Raw genomic sequence first — 19,895 nt, 5'->3', positions numbered from 1 at the left:
GATTGGAATAAACAAAAAAGGAAAAATGATCATCTTGAATTGGACGGAGAGAGTACACAAAAACGTATTATCTGAAACCAACAACTAACAGACTGAAAATGTGTAGAGCCCAAAAGGTTTTTTTGTGCAAATGCACAAGATCAATTTTGGATTTTAAATCGTAATTGACTGTTCTTTATTTGTGGAACTGATAAAGGTTGATCGAAACATATTGTTTAGGATAAAAAACTAAAACACTTAATGTGTTAGACCAATTTTTTTGAGCAAATGTATAGGACTTTTTCTAAACTTAATCCTAAATTTTAAATTGAATCTGATTTTATTATTAATGATTTTATTTTCTTACCAAATTAAAAGACATCATTAAAAAGGGCTAGGTCTATACAATCGAGATATAAAAATGATTATAGCTATAGAAAGATATATGATAAATTTATACATGATTTTCAATTTAATTTGTAGTACATACCATGTCACACCCAACTTTGTATGACTTATGCACTTATTCTAAATAAATTCAAAATTTTCAAATAAAATAATCCACACGGAAAATAATTGAAACACACATATTATATAATTTCAAAAACCAACATTTATCAACTACATATTTCGAAACATTCTAAATCGTAGTGGACCCTCTCGCCACTCTATATACTACACATTTATATATATGCAAAAATAATGAGGAGGAGAAAGTTGCCAAAACGCGTCAGCCCCGAACCTGATCCCACAATATGATTTGAGGTTCCGAATATGATTGACCCGAAGGTCCCTATATGTCCACTATGATTTTAGATCCAAGACATGACTATCACAGATCCTCTTTAATCAAATGATTTAATTAATTCTAATACCATATGCAAAACATATCTATTGCACCAATCACATATCCATATCATATTCCACTCAATAATTCCAATTTAATATACTATTAATATATTTATTGCACCAAGCATACATCCCTATCATTACAATTAAACACATATCATATCAGTATCACATCGTATAATCCAATTATTCACTTCAATTTAACACATATATCAATTAATCATATAACGCATGTAAAATTAAAAATGTGATTTATACACACCTGATTACGACATATAAAATTTACTGAACTCCTGATCATGTTTCCAAATTTATAACCCTCGATCTGAAAGCTTATTCTTTCCCTTTATTTTATTTATTTTTTTTCTCTAAACTCTCTCCCTGTTTTTGTTTTGAAAACTAAGAATGAATATGTATAATTCTATGCAAATATGCACGTCGGTCATATACCGACTCACCCATTACACTTGGCAAGTTTTTAATACAAGTAGCAATCCTTAGTTAAACATATGGTGCTACGCGTCACTTCGTTATCTAATTGTGAGGAGAAGAGAACTTATACCAAAAATTATTATAAAAATCTAAACATAAGTATATAAATAAAGCTTATTTAGTATACTAGTCATATTTACTTTTGTACTCATATCTATGAAACGTACATATATGTATATATATTCACAAAATACTCCCATGCAAATATTCACGTAATTGCACACGCACACTTAAAATTAATTATTTACTATTTATGTACACTTACACATACCCACTAATATATTCATGCAACATATAATTAATGCAAATAACATTATAAATATATAATGATAAATAAAATTATATCAATAGGTAAAAGATGCATCTTTTAGGTTAGGGATGTCACAATTCTTCCCTTCTTTAAAAATTTTGTCCGCAAAATTCATTTCTTTCTAATTTGCCATACGCAATAAAATTTCTAACCCGTAAATAGATGTGAATAGTTCTTTCTCATCTTTTCCTCTATTTCCCAAGTCGCCTCTTCGGCTCCGTGATTTTTCTAAGTAAGTTTAACCATTGGAATAGTTTTTCTTCACAGCTGTTTGATATGACGGTCAACTATTTTGACTGGTTCCTCTATATAACTTTCTTATGTACATCAGTATTTTTCAGAACATGCGAAGGATCAGATCGATAAAGCCGAATCCTACTGACGTAGAAAATATTATGAATATGTGCCAACTCTGGAGGTAATGCTAACCTATACGCCAATGGTCCAACTCTTTCAACAATATCTCACGGTTCAATATAATGTGGACCCAACTTACCTTTTTGCTCGAATCGCATGGCTCTTTTCTGAGGTGAAACTCACAAAAAAACTTTATCAAGACTAAGATAGTAAATCGCAGATCTCTGTCAATATATAAGATACTAGAATACCATATAAGTGTTCCTGCAGATAATGATGTCAAATCTTCAAAGCAAAATAATGTCGCAGTGTGTCGTCTTTCTTCTTCAAAAATAATATTAGTGCTCTTCAAGATGAAACATTGGTCATATAAATCTCCTACCAGACAACTCTTGTAACTGATTCTTAAATTCTTGAAACTCAAATAAAGACGGTTGATAAGTAGAAATAAAAATAAATGCATTGCTCAATAGAGAAATATGTCTCCTGATAAGGTGAAAATCCAGATAAATCTTCACTTCCAATAAATCAAAAAGCCGATCTAGATAATATAAGAAAACCTGGAACAATATATTGATTACCATAAAATATCACTTGATCCCGTCTCGATGATTATATTACCATTTCTTTTAGTTGACAAGCTACCTTGGTTCGATGAAGTGAAAACCAATCTATACCCATAATAATATCAAAACTTGTGTATGAACAAGAGAATCAATATCCGCTGGCAGCTTAATTGATTTAACTCGCAACACGTTCTCTAGAAAACCGTATATATTGAAATAATACCAGCTCATAATCAACAAACATAGTTCCTTGATTAAAGACAAAACCTTCTCTGCTTCTTACCCAATACACTTCTTTGCATATATTTAGCATTGAGTTCTTTAGAAAAATCGTCTGAACTGAATACCAGAGGTTGTATCGTAGCTTGTGGGACCGTTTCCCACCAAGAGTAAGTATTGCTTCAAAGAAGAGATACCCTATAATTAAAACCTTCTTCTGACATATAACTCATCTGATTGAACATCGGCTCTATCACTTTTAACTATATCCTAGCCTCAGTCAGATTAGTCCCATAAAATCAACAACTTCTACTTTTCCGAGCTCTTTGAATTTTCTACCTCTTTACCATACCACATCATTGGTCCATGTACTCTTTGTTCTAAAAGCATGGGTAATCCCCATATGATGCAACATGTATATGAGATGTTTCTACAATTAATTGATGATGCAGGGCGGCTGACCCTTCTCTCCTCAGTGACATATGTTCATGACAATACAAATGCATATGCAACTTATAACTAATCTGTATCGTATGATATGCCTGAATGCTATGTCCCAGCGGGATTCTATCCCCGCTCTGATACCACCTAAACTGTCACACCTCAACCCTTATGACTTATGCACTTGCTATAAATAAATTAAAATTTTCAAAAGCACACATATTATAAAATTTCAAAAACCACTCTTTTATCAAGTACATATTCAAAATATTCTGAACAGTAGTGGGACCCTCTCACCACTCTATATACTATACATTTATCTACATGCAAAAATATGATGAGGAGGAGAAGGTTGCTAAAACGCATCAGCCGCCGACCCCGATAACATGTGCAATTCCTACGACCCATGTCAATGAAAAACTTCACTGATATCTTATTCCTGAAAAATATTAGTGGTTTATATGAGCCACAACTCAGTGTATATAAACCTTACCTTTAATTCCACTGCCAATCAATCAAACATATTCTTTAACCAATATATAAAACAATAATCAACAAATATTAAAATAACTCCATATAAATATGCATATGCCCCTCTGTTCATTTTATTATTCTGTGACAGTTCAAGCCTGGTATCTGCCCGGGATTTCCAATATGCCACTATGATTTGACCCGAAGGTCCCACTATGATTTGACCCGTAGGTCCCACTGTGAATTGACCCGTAGGTCCCAATATGATTTGACCCGAAGGTCCCAATATGATTGACCCGAAGGTCCCAATATGTCCACTATGATTTCAGATCCAAGACATGACTATCACAGATCCTCTTTAATCAAATGATTCAATTAATTCCAATACCATATGCAAAACATATCTATTGCACCAATCACATATCCATATCATATTCCACTCAATAATTCCAATTTAATATACTATTAATATATTTATTGCACCAAGCATACATCCCCATCATCACAATTAAACACATATCATATCAGTATCACATCGTATAATCCAATTATTCACTTCAATTTAACACATATCAATTAATCATATAACGCATGTAAAATTAAAAGTGTGATTTATACACACCTGATTACGACATATAAAATTTACTGAACTCCTGATCATGTTTCCAAATTTATAACCCTCGATCTGAAAGCTTCTTCTTTCTCTTTATTTTATTTATTTATTTTCTCTAAACTCTCTCCCTGTTTTTGTTTTGAAAACTAAGAATGAATATGTATAATTTTATGCAAATATGCACGTCGGTCATATACCGACTCACCCATTACACTTGGCAAGTTTTTAATCCAAGTAGCAATCCTTAGTTAAACGACGTGTCACTTCGTTATCTAAGTTATCTAATTGTGAGGAGAAGATAACTTATACCAAAAATTATTATAAAAATCTAAACATAACTATAAGGGAGTGATCAATTTCTAACTCATCCCTTAGTTGCTAACTATAACTAATTTAAGACCAAGAGATTTTAGAAATCTTGTGGTCTCCAATTTGCCATGTATAATTTCGTTTTTCATTTTTTAATATTAAAAAGATAATATCAACTATCAAATTTAGGGTTTAGAAATACAATATCAATACAGTGTATGAAATACATCAACACGAAGACATAATAATGTCAACACAATTTCGTATTGACATTTTACAAGCATAATGTTGACATATTATGTAAGGTGTATTGACATAAATCTGTTCGTAAAAAATACGAAAATTGAAAAAAAATTCAATTTTTTTTAAATTTTGACGTCGGAACATATGCATGTAGTATATCGTTGGAATCCTTATAAAATTATCATTAATTTGATATATGTTTTATGAATTTAAAGTTTTGGGATTTATTTTAAAAATTAGTTATAACTAACTTGACATTAATACCCATATTGATTTTTATTGGAATTAATCATATAGCTTTATTGACGTTTTTTTTGGTCGTTTTGATATTTCATGGTTGATAATCTAGGCTTTTAATTTAAATATCTAATGACTATTATTGAATTGTAGTTAATAATTCAGCATTGAGTTAGCAATATAACACTCCCCATAAGTATATAAATAAAGCTTATTTAGTATACTAGTCATATTTACTTTTGTACTCATATACCTGTGAAACGTGTATGTGTATATACACAAATTACTCCCATGCACATATTCACGTAATTGCACACGCACACTTAAAATTAATTATTTACTATTTATGTACACTTACACATACCCACTAATATATTCATGCAACATATAATTAATGCAAATAACATTATAAATATATAATGATAAATAAAACTATATCAATAGACTGCAACTTTCGGCTTTTGAATGTCACATGCTGTATATAGTTAAAAAAAATTCTAATCCTGCGAGAGAGCAAATTTTGTACAACCAAAAATTGGTTTATTTGAGTAAAAAAGTAATTTATTTATGCATTTAATTAAAAAGTATAGACATATATATAGTATAGAGAATGTGCATAATATTATGGTATTTGTGTATAATTTTTTAAATTTTTTTAAACCATAAAATATAATTAATGCATACTTTACTACAAATTTAAAAAATAATAGAGAAATAATTCAAATATAAAAATAAAAAATTGAAAATGAGGCCAAAGACTAATAAATTGGTTTTAATTTGTTAACTAACTATATCTATTATTTTAATATTTAATTAACATATCAAAATTACTAATATAATCTTATTTTGGTTGTACAAAATTTGGTTGTTTATCATTACTAGTTAAAAAAAATTCTAATCCTGCGAGAGAGCAAATATGTATTATTACTTTTTTAAAATTTACTTATCAATCATGAATCAATTTTAAATGTAAACCACCTAAATATTCCAATACTCTATTACATATTCAATTTATATACACCTATCATATAACTTTATAAACCACATGGCACAATTTGATAACATGATTCGACCTCTATATCCATACGATCGACCAGTGATATGTGTTTTGGCCAGTGGATTTTTACCAATAAATAAATAGTAAAATCATGATTATATAGTCATTTTAATTTTCAGGTGTTGGTTTATTCAAGAATCATCATTTAGTTTGTCTAATACCTTTTGTCAATGTGATATTATTACATTCCACCAAACGTGACATTTGGTTTCTTGAATCTTGTCTTTTCTGATACTTATTCACGGGTTAAATCATTAAGTGCAAAAGTAATGAATATAACTTCAGTTATATTCAGTTATTCAAGATTTTCAAGAAATAAACAAAAGTTCATAGTATTATTTTTTTAAAACTTCAAAATCTAAGCCATCAATAAACCTATAATATAAATTGGATCAATGATAATAGTGATCACTTATTGGATAGTGCACTAATTTGTATTGTAAAAGTTAATACACATTTCGTTCGCGATTACATTTCTTAATTTTTTTGGCGGCTTGAATTGTAAAAAATGTGAAGTAATATTGTAAATTGAATGAAATATTAGTAAAATGGTAAAATTTAGGTAAGGCATATTTATTATAATAAAAGTAAAATAAGACAATTAATTGTAGATATAATATTAAAATAAAAAAATAAAAAAGTGAAATGAGACAATTAACAGTAGATATAATACTAAAATTACAAAATGAGGTGTGCAATCGCGAACAAAGGAAGTATTTGATAATTAATATTACTTGGTTTAAAGATATAAATGAATTAATCCCTTATTGTCGGTGAACAACGAATATGTAACATATAAAAAGCAAATTTTAATCAATGAAAAATAATGTGTATATACAAATCATGTGATCCTTCCACTTCACATTAATTATAATGGATCCACCTATATATAGGTATAACTTCATTCCCGGTTGGACTAAAATACAATGTCGTGTCATTTGCAATTTCCATATCCACTTTCATCTATGCCTATTAGTCTATTACTATAATTAAGAAAATTAATTAAATGATGGTTGCAACTTAGCAATCAAGAAAATGAAAGAAAACGTAGTTTCCTTGAAATTTCCGTTTCCTTGCATCCTCATAATAATAATTAGTCATATTTTCTAGTGCAATTAAATTAATGTTAAATGTATTACTTTTATATGTCCGTGTCTTCACATTTTCACATTTAGACTAAAAACCATTTTCAGTTATTCGTTCCATGCCATATGATGAATGAAGCCTTTAAATTTGAATTCATTTACCAATAAAAAGGAAAAAAAAAATAAGGTGGCAGATTTTTTCATTTTTTATTTTTCTAGTAGAGATGATGAACAATTCACATTACAATTTGCAGAAATATTGGGTCACAGACTCACAGCACACTGAAGTAATAATTGAACAAGTAAATCAAGTTATGCACACAGTTGATTTTTTGAACCATAAAAATTACAAAAAATAGGGTTAACATATAAAAGAGCTTAAAATGCTTTCACAACTGGGACCATATTACTCATACAAAATGATTGGAAAAACGGGCCCAATTAAGCTATTGATGAAGCCCATACAAAGGAGGCCCAAGTGAGATGAGATCAATAAAGGAGGCCCATACACAGCTTAATTAATAAAACGCTTTCCCTTTTAGCAATAGATCAAGGTTAGAGTTATACATATTCTCTCTATTCCACAATAAGAGTCATATTTTACTATTTTGATCTGTTCCAAAATAAGAGTCACATTTTACTTTTACCATAAATAGTAAGTAGGTCCCACATTCCACTAAATCATTTCACTCACATTATGTAAAAAAGTGACCACATATTCTACTAATTTTTCCAACCCACTATTCTTTACATTTCTTAAAATATATGTCTACACCAAATATAACTCGTATTTGAGACCGAGGGAATATCTTAATCTCATATAATGTTCAATTTATACAACGTATGCCAATTTATCTAAGCCTGTGTACTCGAGTATTCTTAACTTATTTCTCTAAAGAGAGCATAAAATTTGGATATACCCTATTTTACCTCCACTTTATCTTTCACAATAACCTGTAAATATTGAAGTGTGTGGTATATCATATGTAATTATGTGTATGATATATGAATCCAAATATATGAACACTAATGTATACATATGCAGTGCTGACTTTGCGGGGAAGTGCACTAAGTATGGTTATATTAAGGGTGTCTCCGGTGGCGTCCCTCCCACTCGCTCTTCCCATGCCACATCAGCATTTGGGGATTCATCGCCGGCATACCGCCCATCCCCGCCATCTGGGGATTCATCCCCGCAAAATTTCCCTCCGATCCGATGGGAATCGAGGGTGTGTTCCCTCCGCTCGTGGTGGGGGAGTTTCTATTGTACTCCATTGTAGTAGAAATGAAATTTGTAGAGAGAGAGAAACTTGTCAACACAAGTGGTGTGAATGAAATGAAGTTGGGGGAGCCCTATTTATAGAGTTTATTTAAAAAAAAAAAAAAAAAATTAAAATGTCGGACGTCCGACCTTCGCCACAGTGGCGGACGTCCGGTCGGACGTCGACGGGATGGTCGAGCCCATCGCAGGGGCACACGGGACGGGCGTGGGCGGCCGTCCGGCCCACTATGGCACCCATCAGATCGCCGGTCCGCGACAGACGAGTGGAAAGGACACCGGCGGAGACACCCTTAAGGATTAGAATTCCCATAACAAGCATTAAACTATTCAAATGACTGACTGATTCGATCCAATCAATATTATTGAAAAATTCTTTCATCAACCAATTTTTATTTCTTTATTTTTCATCTGTTCTCAATTAATTAACACTAGTACTCCCATTAAAAAAAACTTATCTTTTAAGCATACAAAAATTGAGACACAATTACTAGCATTTGGGAAATTTTAAAAATAATCATAATTTAGGATGCAAAAGAAAACGTTCCTAAATTGAGGACAAATTATCTAAATCTCTTGTTTTTCACCTAATTGAGACACTATCAATAGGCACATTTTATGAAGGGCGTTGGTGATATAATTAGATGTGTAAATTAACATCCTTAATATCATATAAAAGTGTCCTTATCCAATTTTTTTTTATAGTATTTTTACTACTTTTGATAATATATTCCATATTCACTAAATCATAACGTTTACATTTAAATATAAAGTCAATATATAAAAATAAGACGTACCAATTTTACATTTTTTATACCCAACAAGTCAAAGGTGCTAATTAATGCTCTTAGCAAAAATTCATTTTAGCAATTGCAGTCAACAATTTGAACTCCTCCATCTTCACCACCACCAACAATTGCAGCAGCATAATCTTCCTTGATCGTTGATGGCGGCTTATGGTGCAGCGGTTTCTCTCAAGAATACAATCACCCTTATTCTACGATCGTCTCGCATTTGGGGGGTTCCTACCTTTCCAATAGTCGATCATTTGGCTGGTCTCTTTTACGCCGTGTTTGATAGTAATTCATATTTCAAAGTGGCGGCGGCGGCTTATGTTGCAGCGGTCTGTCTGAACTACACGGTTCCGAGCATTCAACAATTGTTTCCGATTTGGCTGGTTTATGTGTTTCATATCTCATATTTCAAATGGGTGATGATGGCTTATGTTGCAGCGACTTATCACAGCCACAGGTATAAGATGCGGCGTATTCTACCAGGCGCCTTCTATGCGAAATTCTTGGTGCTGGTCAAGGCCTACTACGCCACGTGTCGCTTGCAGAAGGCTCTGCTTAAGTTGGACGAGACGAGCTGCAGAAGGAACAGGACGAAGGTGAATGATTTGGACGAACGGATCAAAGAGGCCATATTGGAATTCGAAGATTTACTCGAATCTCATGTGTATCAACAGATTCTTCCACAACTCGAAGGTCACTTTTCTTTCTCTGTCGATCTGCAGAGTCTAGCACAGAGTGTTGATTTGTTCTTCGAGAGGGTAGCAGTGATGGAGGCGGAGTACGGGATAGAACTGGCGAATATGCCTGAAGAAGAAGGCGAACTTATTTCCTCAAGAATTGATTTTGGTGGAATCAACTCAACGATGGTTGGATCGTCTGACCTACTTGAACAGGTCAGGGATTATCTGATCAAAGATGAGGGGAATCGGTTATCAGTGACTGGGATGGCGGGAGTTGGAAAGACAACTCTCGCTAAGAAAGTATTTGAGGATCTATCGATTCAGAGACATTTTGAGCTTCGAGCATGGGTTAAGGTGGGCAGAAAATGTGAATTAAATGAATCATTGCGATGCATTTTAGCTCAAGTGGATCCCAACACTCGCAACCAAATGCTTACCCAAGGAGACGAAGATGATGAGAAATTAGTTAGACTCTTGAAAGAGAGATTGATGCATAAGAAATGTCTCATCGTGTTTGATGATGTATGGGAATGGGACACGCGAGTGATGGATAAGTACTTGGCAGAAGAGAAGTCCGAATCCTGGTTACAAGCAGGATCGCAATTGAAGAATGCGGAAATCATGCTCTAGTTTGCTTGTTGAATGAAGATGAAAGTAATAAATTACCCAGTGAGAAGGTGTTTGGTGAAGTGGGCTTTCCTCCTCACCTAAAGAAATTGGGAGAGAAGATTGCAAAAAAAAGTGAAGGTCTTCCACTTATGCTAGTCACAGTTGCAGAGCTCCTATCCAAAGAAGACACGACCGCAGAATTCTGGACTGAGGTAGCCCAAAAACAACATAATTCAATCTTCATGGATTCATATAATCAAATATCAGAGGTACTATTCCCAAGCTACGATTACTTACCTCAATATTTGAAAATGTTTTTCCTCTATATGGGAGCTTTCCCTCCATATAGTAATATCGACAAACAAAACCTCCTTTACCTGCGGAAGGGTTTCTTGAACCGCTTGAGGTTGCAACTTTGTTTGATTTCTTTGTCCATTGCTCTACAAAACTAGCTTCCAAGTATAATCTTGTTCTATTAGACGTAGAACCAAGCGAATCTTGGTTTTCTACGAAAGACTTTCGTGTGCATTCTTGCTATCAATACGTATGCAAGAAAGAAGCTAGTAGGATCATGTTTTTGCATGTTTTACAAAGCTACGATGATTTCATGAAAGACCAACACCGATTGTGTGCTCATTTCAACACTTTATTTGCCTTTAAAAAAGTGTGTGATTCAATAAAAAGTGACTGTGCACCCATTGCCCGTTCTCTCCTTTTTCTTGGTCCTTACCAACAATATCCGGTGCCAATACATGACATGGATCTCAAGTTGCTTAGGGTACTGGATGCCGTTAAAGTTCGATTTTACCATATCCCACTAGAAATTATGAACTTAGTTTGTTTACATTACCTTGCTTTAACTTGCAACTTAGAGTTCCCTGTTTCCATATCCAACCTTTTTCATCTTCAAACCTTGATTATAAAAGCGCATTTGAACATTAGAAAGTGTGGAGTTGTATTGTATATGCCGGCAGAAATGTGGGACATGCATGAACTGGTATGTATTGAGGTCACAGGAAGAGAACGACCAACCCCTAATTCTGATGCTACTTTGGAAAAATTATCTTGTATTTTTGGTGTGAGTGCAAAAATTTGCACTAGAGAAATTTTCAAAAAGATCCCTAATTTAAATCAGTTAGGAATTATTATGGAGTTGAAGCCTTACGATGACAACGATGTTAACAACCTAGCGAGGGTTCTCGGATATATCTCAGAGCAACTCCAGAAGTTGGAACTATTGAGATATCAAGTAATGAACCCCAATATGAAGGATGATTTTATGGTTCCTCTTTCAATGTTCCCATCAAGTTTGACAAGGTTGCATTTGAGTGGCTCAGGGTGTCCATGGAAGCACATGAATGATATTGGTTCACAACTACCAAATCTTAGGAAGCTTAGTTTAGAACACTATGCCTTTCGAGGCTCAGAATGGAATATAGAACTAGGGTCTTTTTTGAAACTTGAGACACTTGTAATTGAAGACACTGATTTGGTGTGGTGGAGATCTCAAGATGGAAGCCTCCCAATGCTTACGCTACTAAGCATACAACATTGCTACAAACTACAACAACTCTATTGGACGTGTGATTACTCAATGGTCCAAACTACAATTGAATTAGTTGACTGCAATCCCTCAGTCGTCATTTTTGCCAAACAACTAGGACCGAAATCTCTCTTTAGAGTTTCGTTACCACTCTACTTTTTGAGATTAAAAGCAGTGACTTTACTCTCAACTTGATTGACAGGTTAGCCTTCCTACTTCACTTAATGTGCACAAACATCATCAATTCATTTATTTCTTAACTAAAATGCATGTGCTTGTTATGAAGATGGAGTTGCATAACATGATCAGCTCTTGAAGATTGCAGTGAAGAAGTGATGCTTGACTACTTGTTGAAGGCCTTTAAGGTATGCTTTAGTTTCAGTATTCGAGTTATGTGCTAAATATGAGTTTCTTTACGTATTTAGCAGGTGAATTTGGATGATAAAAACTAGAGTTTATTTCCTTCTCTATTCTTCCTAGTTGTTTCCCAAGAGTACTTTGTGATCTGTTATACATTAAATAAGCAGAGAAAGAAGGAATTTGAGGTTTGTTATGATTTTTTTTTTCCTATAGAATTTTTGTGTAGTTATTTGATTTTTTCATCGCAGGGACTTTTTGGTTGAGCATAATATCTCATGCACTGACTACATACATTCTATGCAATGTCATTCGATCATGAAAATCTACTAGTATTAAAGCATCTCATTTTCTAGATGAGTGCAAATTTGGGTTTGAATTGGGTAGGCAATTATTTTTCATTGTTACCTATATACACACATCATGCACCCACATCGGGTGGGTGAAGAGGGAGTCCCGACGCGCTCGGTGTCACATCAGGCGTCGTGACTGGGCTGGAGAGAGGCGCGGGTGGGGGAGGATGGTTTTCAGGGTGTGGGGTGAGTATTTAATTAATAATTTTTTTTTATCAAATTCAAAACTCTATAAATACAATTATACAACCACAATTCACATTCATTTTACAAACAATCTCTTGCACAATTTCTCTCTAGAAAAATGGATATGATCCGAATGAGAATGTCCTTGATTTAGCTACATATGAATAATGTCATGGAGGAGGTCATGCCTACAATCCAAACAAAAGTAGATAACGAGATGCTCGTTTCACGGCAACCGCTGCTTCGTCTATACCACGACCGTGGATTTATATCCACCAAGATCGAGGAAGTTTAGTCACACTCCAACGATTTCCAAGATTGACGAACTTCTTCAATTTTTCAAATTTTAGGTTTTTTAATTTTTCAATTTCTAGGGTTTATAACTTTATTTTTTAAATGAAGAAATTTCAATTTTTTATGTTAATATATGATCTACTCATATTTTAATTTTAAGAACAAAACAATAAATAATATAAAATGTTAGAGGTCGGGCGTCGCATTATAAAAGTTTTAGGTCGGTGCCAAAAACAAAATGATGACCTGGCGAGGGCAGGGGCATGGCAATAGGGCGTCCCTACTCCCCTTATGGAGGCTCTCAAGGTCAAATATTAGGTCACAACCCATCAATCAAATTTGCAAAATACTCCTCTGTTTATGAAAATTTATCACTTATTTCCGTTTTCATTCGTCCTTAAAAATTTGTTATTTTTCATTTTTCATTTTTATCGTACATTTCACTTAATCATTTCCACTCACATTTTATTTTAACATTAATATACAAAAGTATGATCCACATACTATTAATTTTTTCAATTCACTTTTTATTATATTTCTTAAAACTCGTGTCGGGTTAAATGGTGCCAAATTTTAAGGGACAGAGAGAGAGGGAGTATAAATAGTTCTCAGGCGGCCCAGTTGACAACTCCAGTCTTAGCCTTAAACTAACATAATAAACTTAGTCTTAGCCTTAAACTAACATAAATAAACATAGCCCACTGAACAAATTATTGATCAAAGTTACTCAAATTCTGGGCTATCTTAACATACATTTGATTTGGCTATTGGGTTGAGAAATAATGCTAAAGACTCCAAATAATAGGGACTGTATTATAAAAGAATTATATTTATTTTGATATTTTACCAAATTACTATATCTTTATGCACATAAACAATTTTTGCTATACGCTTTCTGGCTATACATCCACATTTTACTCTAGTTATTGGATAAATAAATCTTTTGGCAAATAACTAATTGATTTTTTGTTTAAGTATTTTCATTGAAAAAATCCATACAAATATATTTGTATCTAATATTAATATTCCTAGTATAAATACTGACTTTTTCTTAAACTATATTGTCTTATTTGGTTTTAGATGCCAAAAATTCGTTAAATATAAGTTCATATATGATCAAACGAACACCAAAAGTTGAACATGTCTTCAACAAATTAAATGTGTATAAAACAAATATTTTTGTATGAAATATGTCTTTTCTGTGGAAAAATATTATTTCCGCAGCCGGCCTTCCTTAAATTAGTTTTGTATTAGCAATGTTGATCGTTGGATTCAATAATTGAGTAGGTATGGTGGTGATAATCGTTAACTTCAATAATTGAATAGGTATATAAATTAAAAATTGCTAGAAAAATTATGAAATTTTATCAGAGGTCTTTTTTCTAGCTTTGTAAATCAGCCAAAGATATCAGGTATTTGGTATTTATTCTCTTATTATTACATGATGATTTTTTTCTTGCAAAATTGAATTTAACATGAAAGTAGAAAAATCATACATGGACGCTGTTGGAAATAAAAGCAATTAATCATGAATATAATAGAGATGAACACATGATTGTTTACCTAGCTCATTACTATAGGTAGGTACCTAGGTTTGGGGGCGATGCCGAACCAATGGTTTGACTATATAATTATTGGCTGCCAAGTTTACAATGGGAAAACTAGAACAACTCTATGCATCGATAATCATAATATAGAGAACTGCTCACAATAGTAAACATACGGAGATACTTCATTCGTCCTATAAAAATAGAGATATTCGAGACAACACGAGAATTAATATATACTTTAATTGGTAAAGTAAGAGAGATGATGCGAAGACTAGTTAAAATAGTATTAGTAGATAATGAGACCCATATTATTGTTAGTGTTTAATAGTGAGCTCTAGTTGTATAAGTTGTAAATAAATTGATGTATGTATGGTAATGAGTTGGGACGAACTTTCAATAAATGAAAATAAACTATTTTTATGGAGCAGACAGAAAAGGAAAATGTCTATATTTTTATGAAAGCAAAATCATAGTTAAGATATATTCGCATAGACTTTATTTCTATTTCTTACTTTATCAGTTGTACATTAATATCCGTGCATCTTTAAAATTTCATATTTGTATGAACGAAGTTGTACATATCGTATACTCCCTGCAGTCCCCATTAAATGTCCCATTTCATTTTTCTTAATTTTAGTAAATGGACCTCACTTTTCAATAACTTATTCTACTCACAATTATTATAAAACTATTATACAAAAGTGAGTCTATATTACACTAATTTTTTCCATCTATTTTCCTTTATAAAGTCAAACAATTTTTTTCAAACCAGCACCAGTCAAATATGGGACATTTAATGGAGACCGGAGGGAGTATATACATACATCCATCATCAATTATATAATTGATGACCAATCTCAAACTATGGAATATAATTGAAAAATAATATTTCAGGTGAGTTTATGGCGTCCAATATGGTATCGTCAGTCGATACACGTTATTAGCAAAACACAATTTCAAAACCTCCAACCACCATCACCGATTCATCCCACTCTATCAACACCTCCAATTTCAGTCTAGTGATGTCGGCTTACGGTGCAGTGATTTCTCTGAAAAATACGATTCAATTTATCGTAGAATCGCCTCGCCTTTTTGTGATTCCTACTGGTCGTATCTTAAGACCGGCCTATGAGGCTGTGTGTGACCTGCAGACAGTTCTCAAAAAATTGGAGAAGACCGGGTACATCAAGATCAGGACGAAGGTGAATGCTTTGGATGAACAAATCAAAGAGGCTGTGTGGGATTTTGAAGATTTACTCGAATCCCATATCTACGATCAGATCCTTCCACAAGTCGAGACAGATCACTTGTCTTTCTATGGAGATCTGCAGAGTCACCGAAAGAGTGCTGAAGTGACGAAGATGGAGGAGGAGGATAATGAGGATGAGGAGGAGTATAAGGATGCGGAGGAGGAGGATAATGATAATGATGAAGAGGATGAGGATGATGAGGAGTATAAGGAGGCCGGGGAGGAGTTTAAGGAGGAGGAGCGGGAGGAGGATAATGACAATGATGAGGAGTATATGGAGGCGGAGGAGGAGTATAAGGAGGGGCGGGAGGAGGATAAGGATAATGATGATGCGGAGTATAAGGAGGCGGAGGAGGAGGAGGAAGAGGAGTACAGGGAGGATAAAGAGTTGTATAATAAGCTGCTATATATGCGACAGTTCATCCATCAGAATCTTCCAAGTCTGAGGCCCAAAGATCGCTTGGCTTTCTTGGTGGATCTGCACAGTCTGAAACAAAGTATTGATCGATTTGTCATTAGAGTGACAGCGATGGCGGTGGAGTACGATGTTGCACTGCTGAATATGCCTGAGGAAGAAGGCGAACCTATTTCCTCGAGAATCGAGTTTGGTGGAATCGGCTCGTATATGGTTGGATTAACTGAAGAATTTGAACAAGTCAGGGATTATTTTCTTGCAGAAAAAGAAGAGAATTGCTTTGCAATTACTGGGATGGCAGGAATTGGGAAGACAACTTTGGCTAAGAAAATATTTGACGATCCATTGATTCAGGGACATTTTGAGCTTCGAGCATGGGTCAAAGTGGGCAGAAAATGTGAACCGAATGATGTAATACGAGGCGTTCTGGCTCAAGTTGATCCCAACACTCAAGACCAAATGCTTACCCAAGGAGACGATGATGATGACCTGAAATTAGATGGAGTCCTGGAAGACATATTGAAGGATAAGAAATGTCTCATTGTGTTGGATGATGTATGGGAATGGGACACACAACTAATGGGTATCTTGCCAGACAAGAATGTTCGAATCATGCTTACGAGCAGGCTAAGAATGGAAGAATCTCCAAGTCAAGTTGTACGCTTGTTGAATGAAGAAGAAAGTAAGAAATTACTTTGTGAGAAGGTGTTCGGTGAAGAGGGTTTCCCTCTTAGCCTTGAGAAAAAGGGAGAGAAAATCGCCGAAAAATGTGAAGGTCTTCCACTTATGATAGTCATAGTTGCAGAGCTCCTGTCGGAAGAAGACAAGACCCCAGAATACTGGACTGAGGTAGCTGAAAAACAACATAATTCAGTTTTTGTGGATGCATATAATCAAATCTCAGAGGTATTTTTCCCAAGCTATGACTATTTACCTCAATATTTCAAAATGCTTTTTCTCTATATGGGATCTAGCCCTCCATATTGTGATATTAACATAGCCGATCTCTTCCGTCGATTGGGAGCTGAAGGGTTTCTTGAATCGATTGGAAATGAAACTTTGGAAGAATTTATAGGCATTGGCTTGAAAATTCTTTCTCAATTGTATAATCTTGTTATTATACATGAATCAAATGTAGAATCTTGGTTCTCAAAGAGGGAGTTTCGGGTGCATTCGTGTTGGCAACACGTGTGTAAGAAAGAAGCTAGTAAGATCAAGTTTTTGCATGTTTTACAAAGTTGCGATGATGATATGAAAGGCCAGCGGCGGTTGTGTGCCCATCATAACACTTTATTTGCCTTCAAACAAGTGTATGATTCAATAAAAAGTACTTGTGCATCTACTGCCCGCTCTATCCTTTGTTTGGGTCCTTACCACCAATATCCGGTGCCAATACATGATATGGATTTCAAGTTGCTCAGGGTATTTGATGCTCTTGAAGTCCGATTTTACCATATCCCACTTGATATTATGAAACTAGTCTGTCTAAATTATCTTGCCCTAACTTGCAATGGAGAGATCCCTATTTCCATATCCAACCTCTTTCACCTTCAAACATTGACTATCCATCCACATATAAACATTAAAAAGCGTGGGGCTCCGTTATACGTGCCGATGGTAATATGGGACATGCAAGAGCTACAACATATTAGTATCTCCGGAAGAGACCTACCGACCCCCAAGTCTGATGCTACTTTGGAAAAACTCTCTAGTCTTTTTGGTGTTAGTGCCAAGAGTTGCATTAGAGAAAATCTCAAGAGAATCCCTAATTTAAGGATGTTAGAAATTATGATGGAGTTGAAGCCTTATGATGATGACGATGATATAAACCCATTGAGTGGATTGGAATATATCTCAAAGGAACTCCACAAGTTGGTACTACTTTCATATATATTAACGAACCCTGACATGAGGTATCAGTCTATAGTTCCTCTTTTAATGTTCCCATCAAGTCTTGCAGTTTTGGCACTGAGTGGCTTAGGATGTCCTTGGAAGCACATGAATGACATTGGTTCGCTGCTACCAAATCTTAGAAACCTCAGGTTACTTCACTATGCCTTTCATGGACCAGAATGGAATATTGAATCAGGGTATTTTTTGAAACTTGAGACACTTGTTATTGAAGATACCGATTTGGTGCGATTGAGACCTCAACGTGGAAGCCTCCCAATGCTTGAACTCCTAAGTATAAGGCATTGCTACAAATTACGACAAGTCGATTGGACTTGTGATCCGTCAAAGGTCACAAAGCCTACAATTGAATTGGTTGAGTGCAGTCCTTCAGTTGTCGCTTTTTCCGAGCAATTAAGACCTCACCTTAATGTTCATTGCTACTCTTCTTTTTGAGATGAGAAGTCATAGCCAGACTCTATGCTTGGTTAAGAGGTTAGATTTCCTACTTCATTTAATTTGCACACACCTCATCAACTCATTTCTTTCTCAACTAAAATGCTTGTGCTTGTGGTGAAGATGCAGTTGCACCAAGCTTCCTTTCAAAACATTATCGGCTTCCAAAGATTGGAGTGGAGAAGTGTTTTTGACTCCTCGTTGGAGGCCTTACTTCAACGTAGAACGTGAGTCGATTTGATAATAAATTTGCTTCATATTCTTCAGCGTGAGGTGCAAATCCTTATATGAAGAAAGCTTGAACCAGATATGTGAGTATAGTTGATGGATTTGTTTAGTATGATGTTTCATGTTGGTGTTGAAAGACAATGAGACACGTGCCATCTTTTTTCTGCAATTAAACTTCTACTTCTTTGAAACTTAGTTGATTGACTCCTTCATCCGTTCTTGGATGTTTCCTACTCACTGTTTTGTTTTTACTTTTGCAATGAATGTTGGTTTTATCTTCTTTTGAGGTTTAATGTATACCTTTTGTTAAATATATGTGTGTTTAGATTAATATTAAAGTATACAATCTTCTTTATTTTGTCTTGCCATTTTTTGTAAAAATGATAAAAATAGTTAAAGTGGAGAAATAGTAAAGTAAGAGAGATAATAATGTAGATAAGACTTATTCTCTATATTATTTTCTCCTCTTAATTTATCATTTTTCTTTTTTTTTAACTACTACCTCCGTCCCGGCTAAGATGACACATTGCTTAGTCGGCACGGGTTTTTTAGGAGTTATTGGTTAAAATGTTTAATTGAAGAAAGAGAAGGTGGGTGGAAGTATTAAAGTAGAGAGATAGAGAAAGATGAATATTTTAATAGGAGTGTAAAAAGTGGTTGAGTGTATTAATTGGAGAGAGAAAGTTACCAAAAAGGAAATGTGTCATCTTAATTGGGACAAACTAAAAGGAAAATGTGTAAATGCTTAAGCGCTGACGGAGGGAGTATTTTTTATCATTTTTAC

General features: G+C 34.0%; 1 protein-coding gene across 1 annotated transcript; it reads left to right on the top strand.

Moving 5' to 3' along the window:
• Nucleotides 1-15,895: 15,895 nt before the first annotated feature.
• Nucleotides 15,896-18,883, top strand: LOC125200144 (putative inactive disease susceptibility protein LOV1). The gene has a single exon (XM_048097892.1). The coding sequence runs from the start codon at nt 15,896-15,898 to the stop codon at nt 18,881-18,883; it is 2,988 nt and encodes a 995-aa protein (XP_047953849.1).
• Nucleotides 18,884-19,895: the final 1,012 nt, after the last annotated feature.

The sequence above is a fragment of the Salvia hispanica genome, chromosome 1, assembly GCF_023119035.1.
Source record: "Salvia hispanica cultivar TCC Black 2014 chromosome 1, UniMelb_Shisp_WGS_1.0, whole genome shotgun sequence".
NCBI lineage: Eukaryota > Viridiplantae > Streptophyta > Magnoliopsida > Lamiales > Lamiaceae > Salvia > Salvia hispanica.
The sequence above is the reverse complement of the archived record's forward strand: the minus strand, read 5'-3'. Positions and strand labels throughout refer to the sequence as shown.

What these genes read in the sequence shown, in the direction of transcription:
- LOC125200144 (XM_048097892.1), top strand. Translation starts at nt 15,896, where the DNA reads ATGTCGGCTTACGGTGCAGTGATTTCTCTGAAAAATACGATTCAATTT.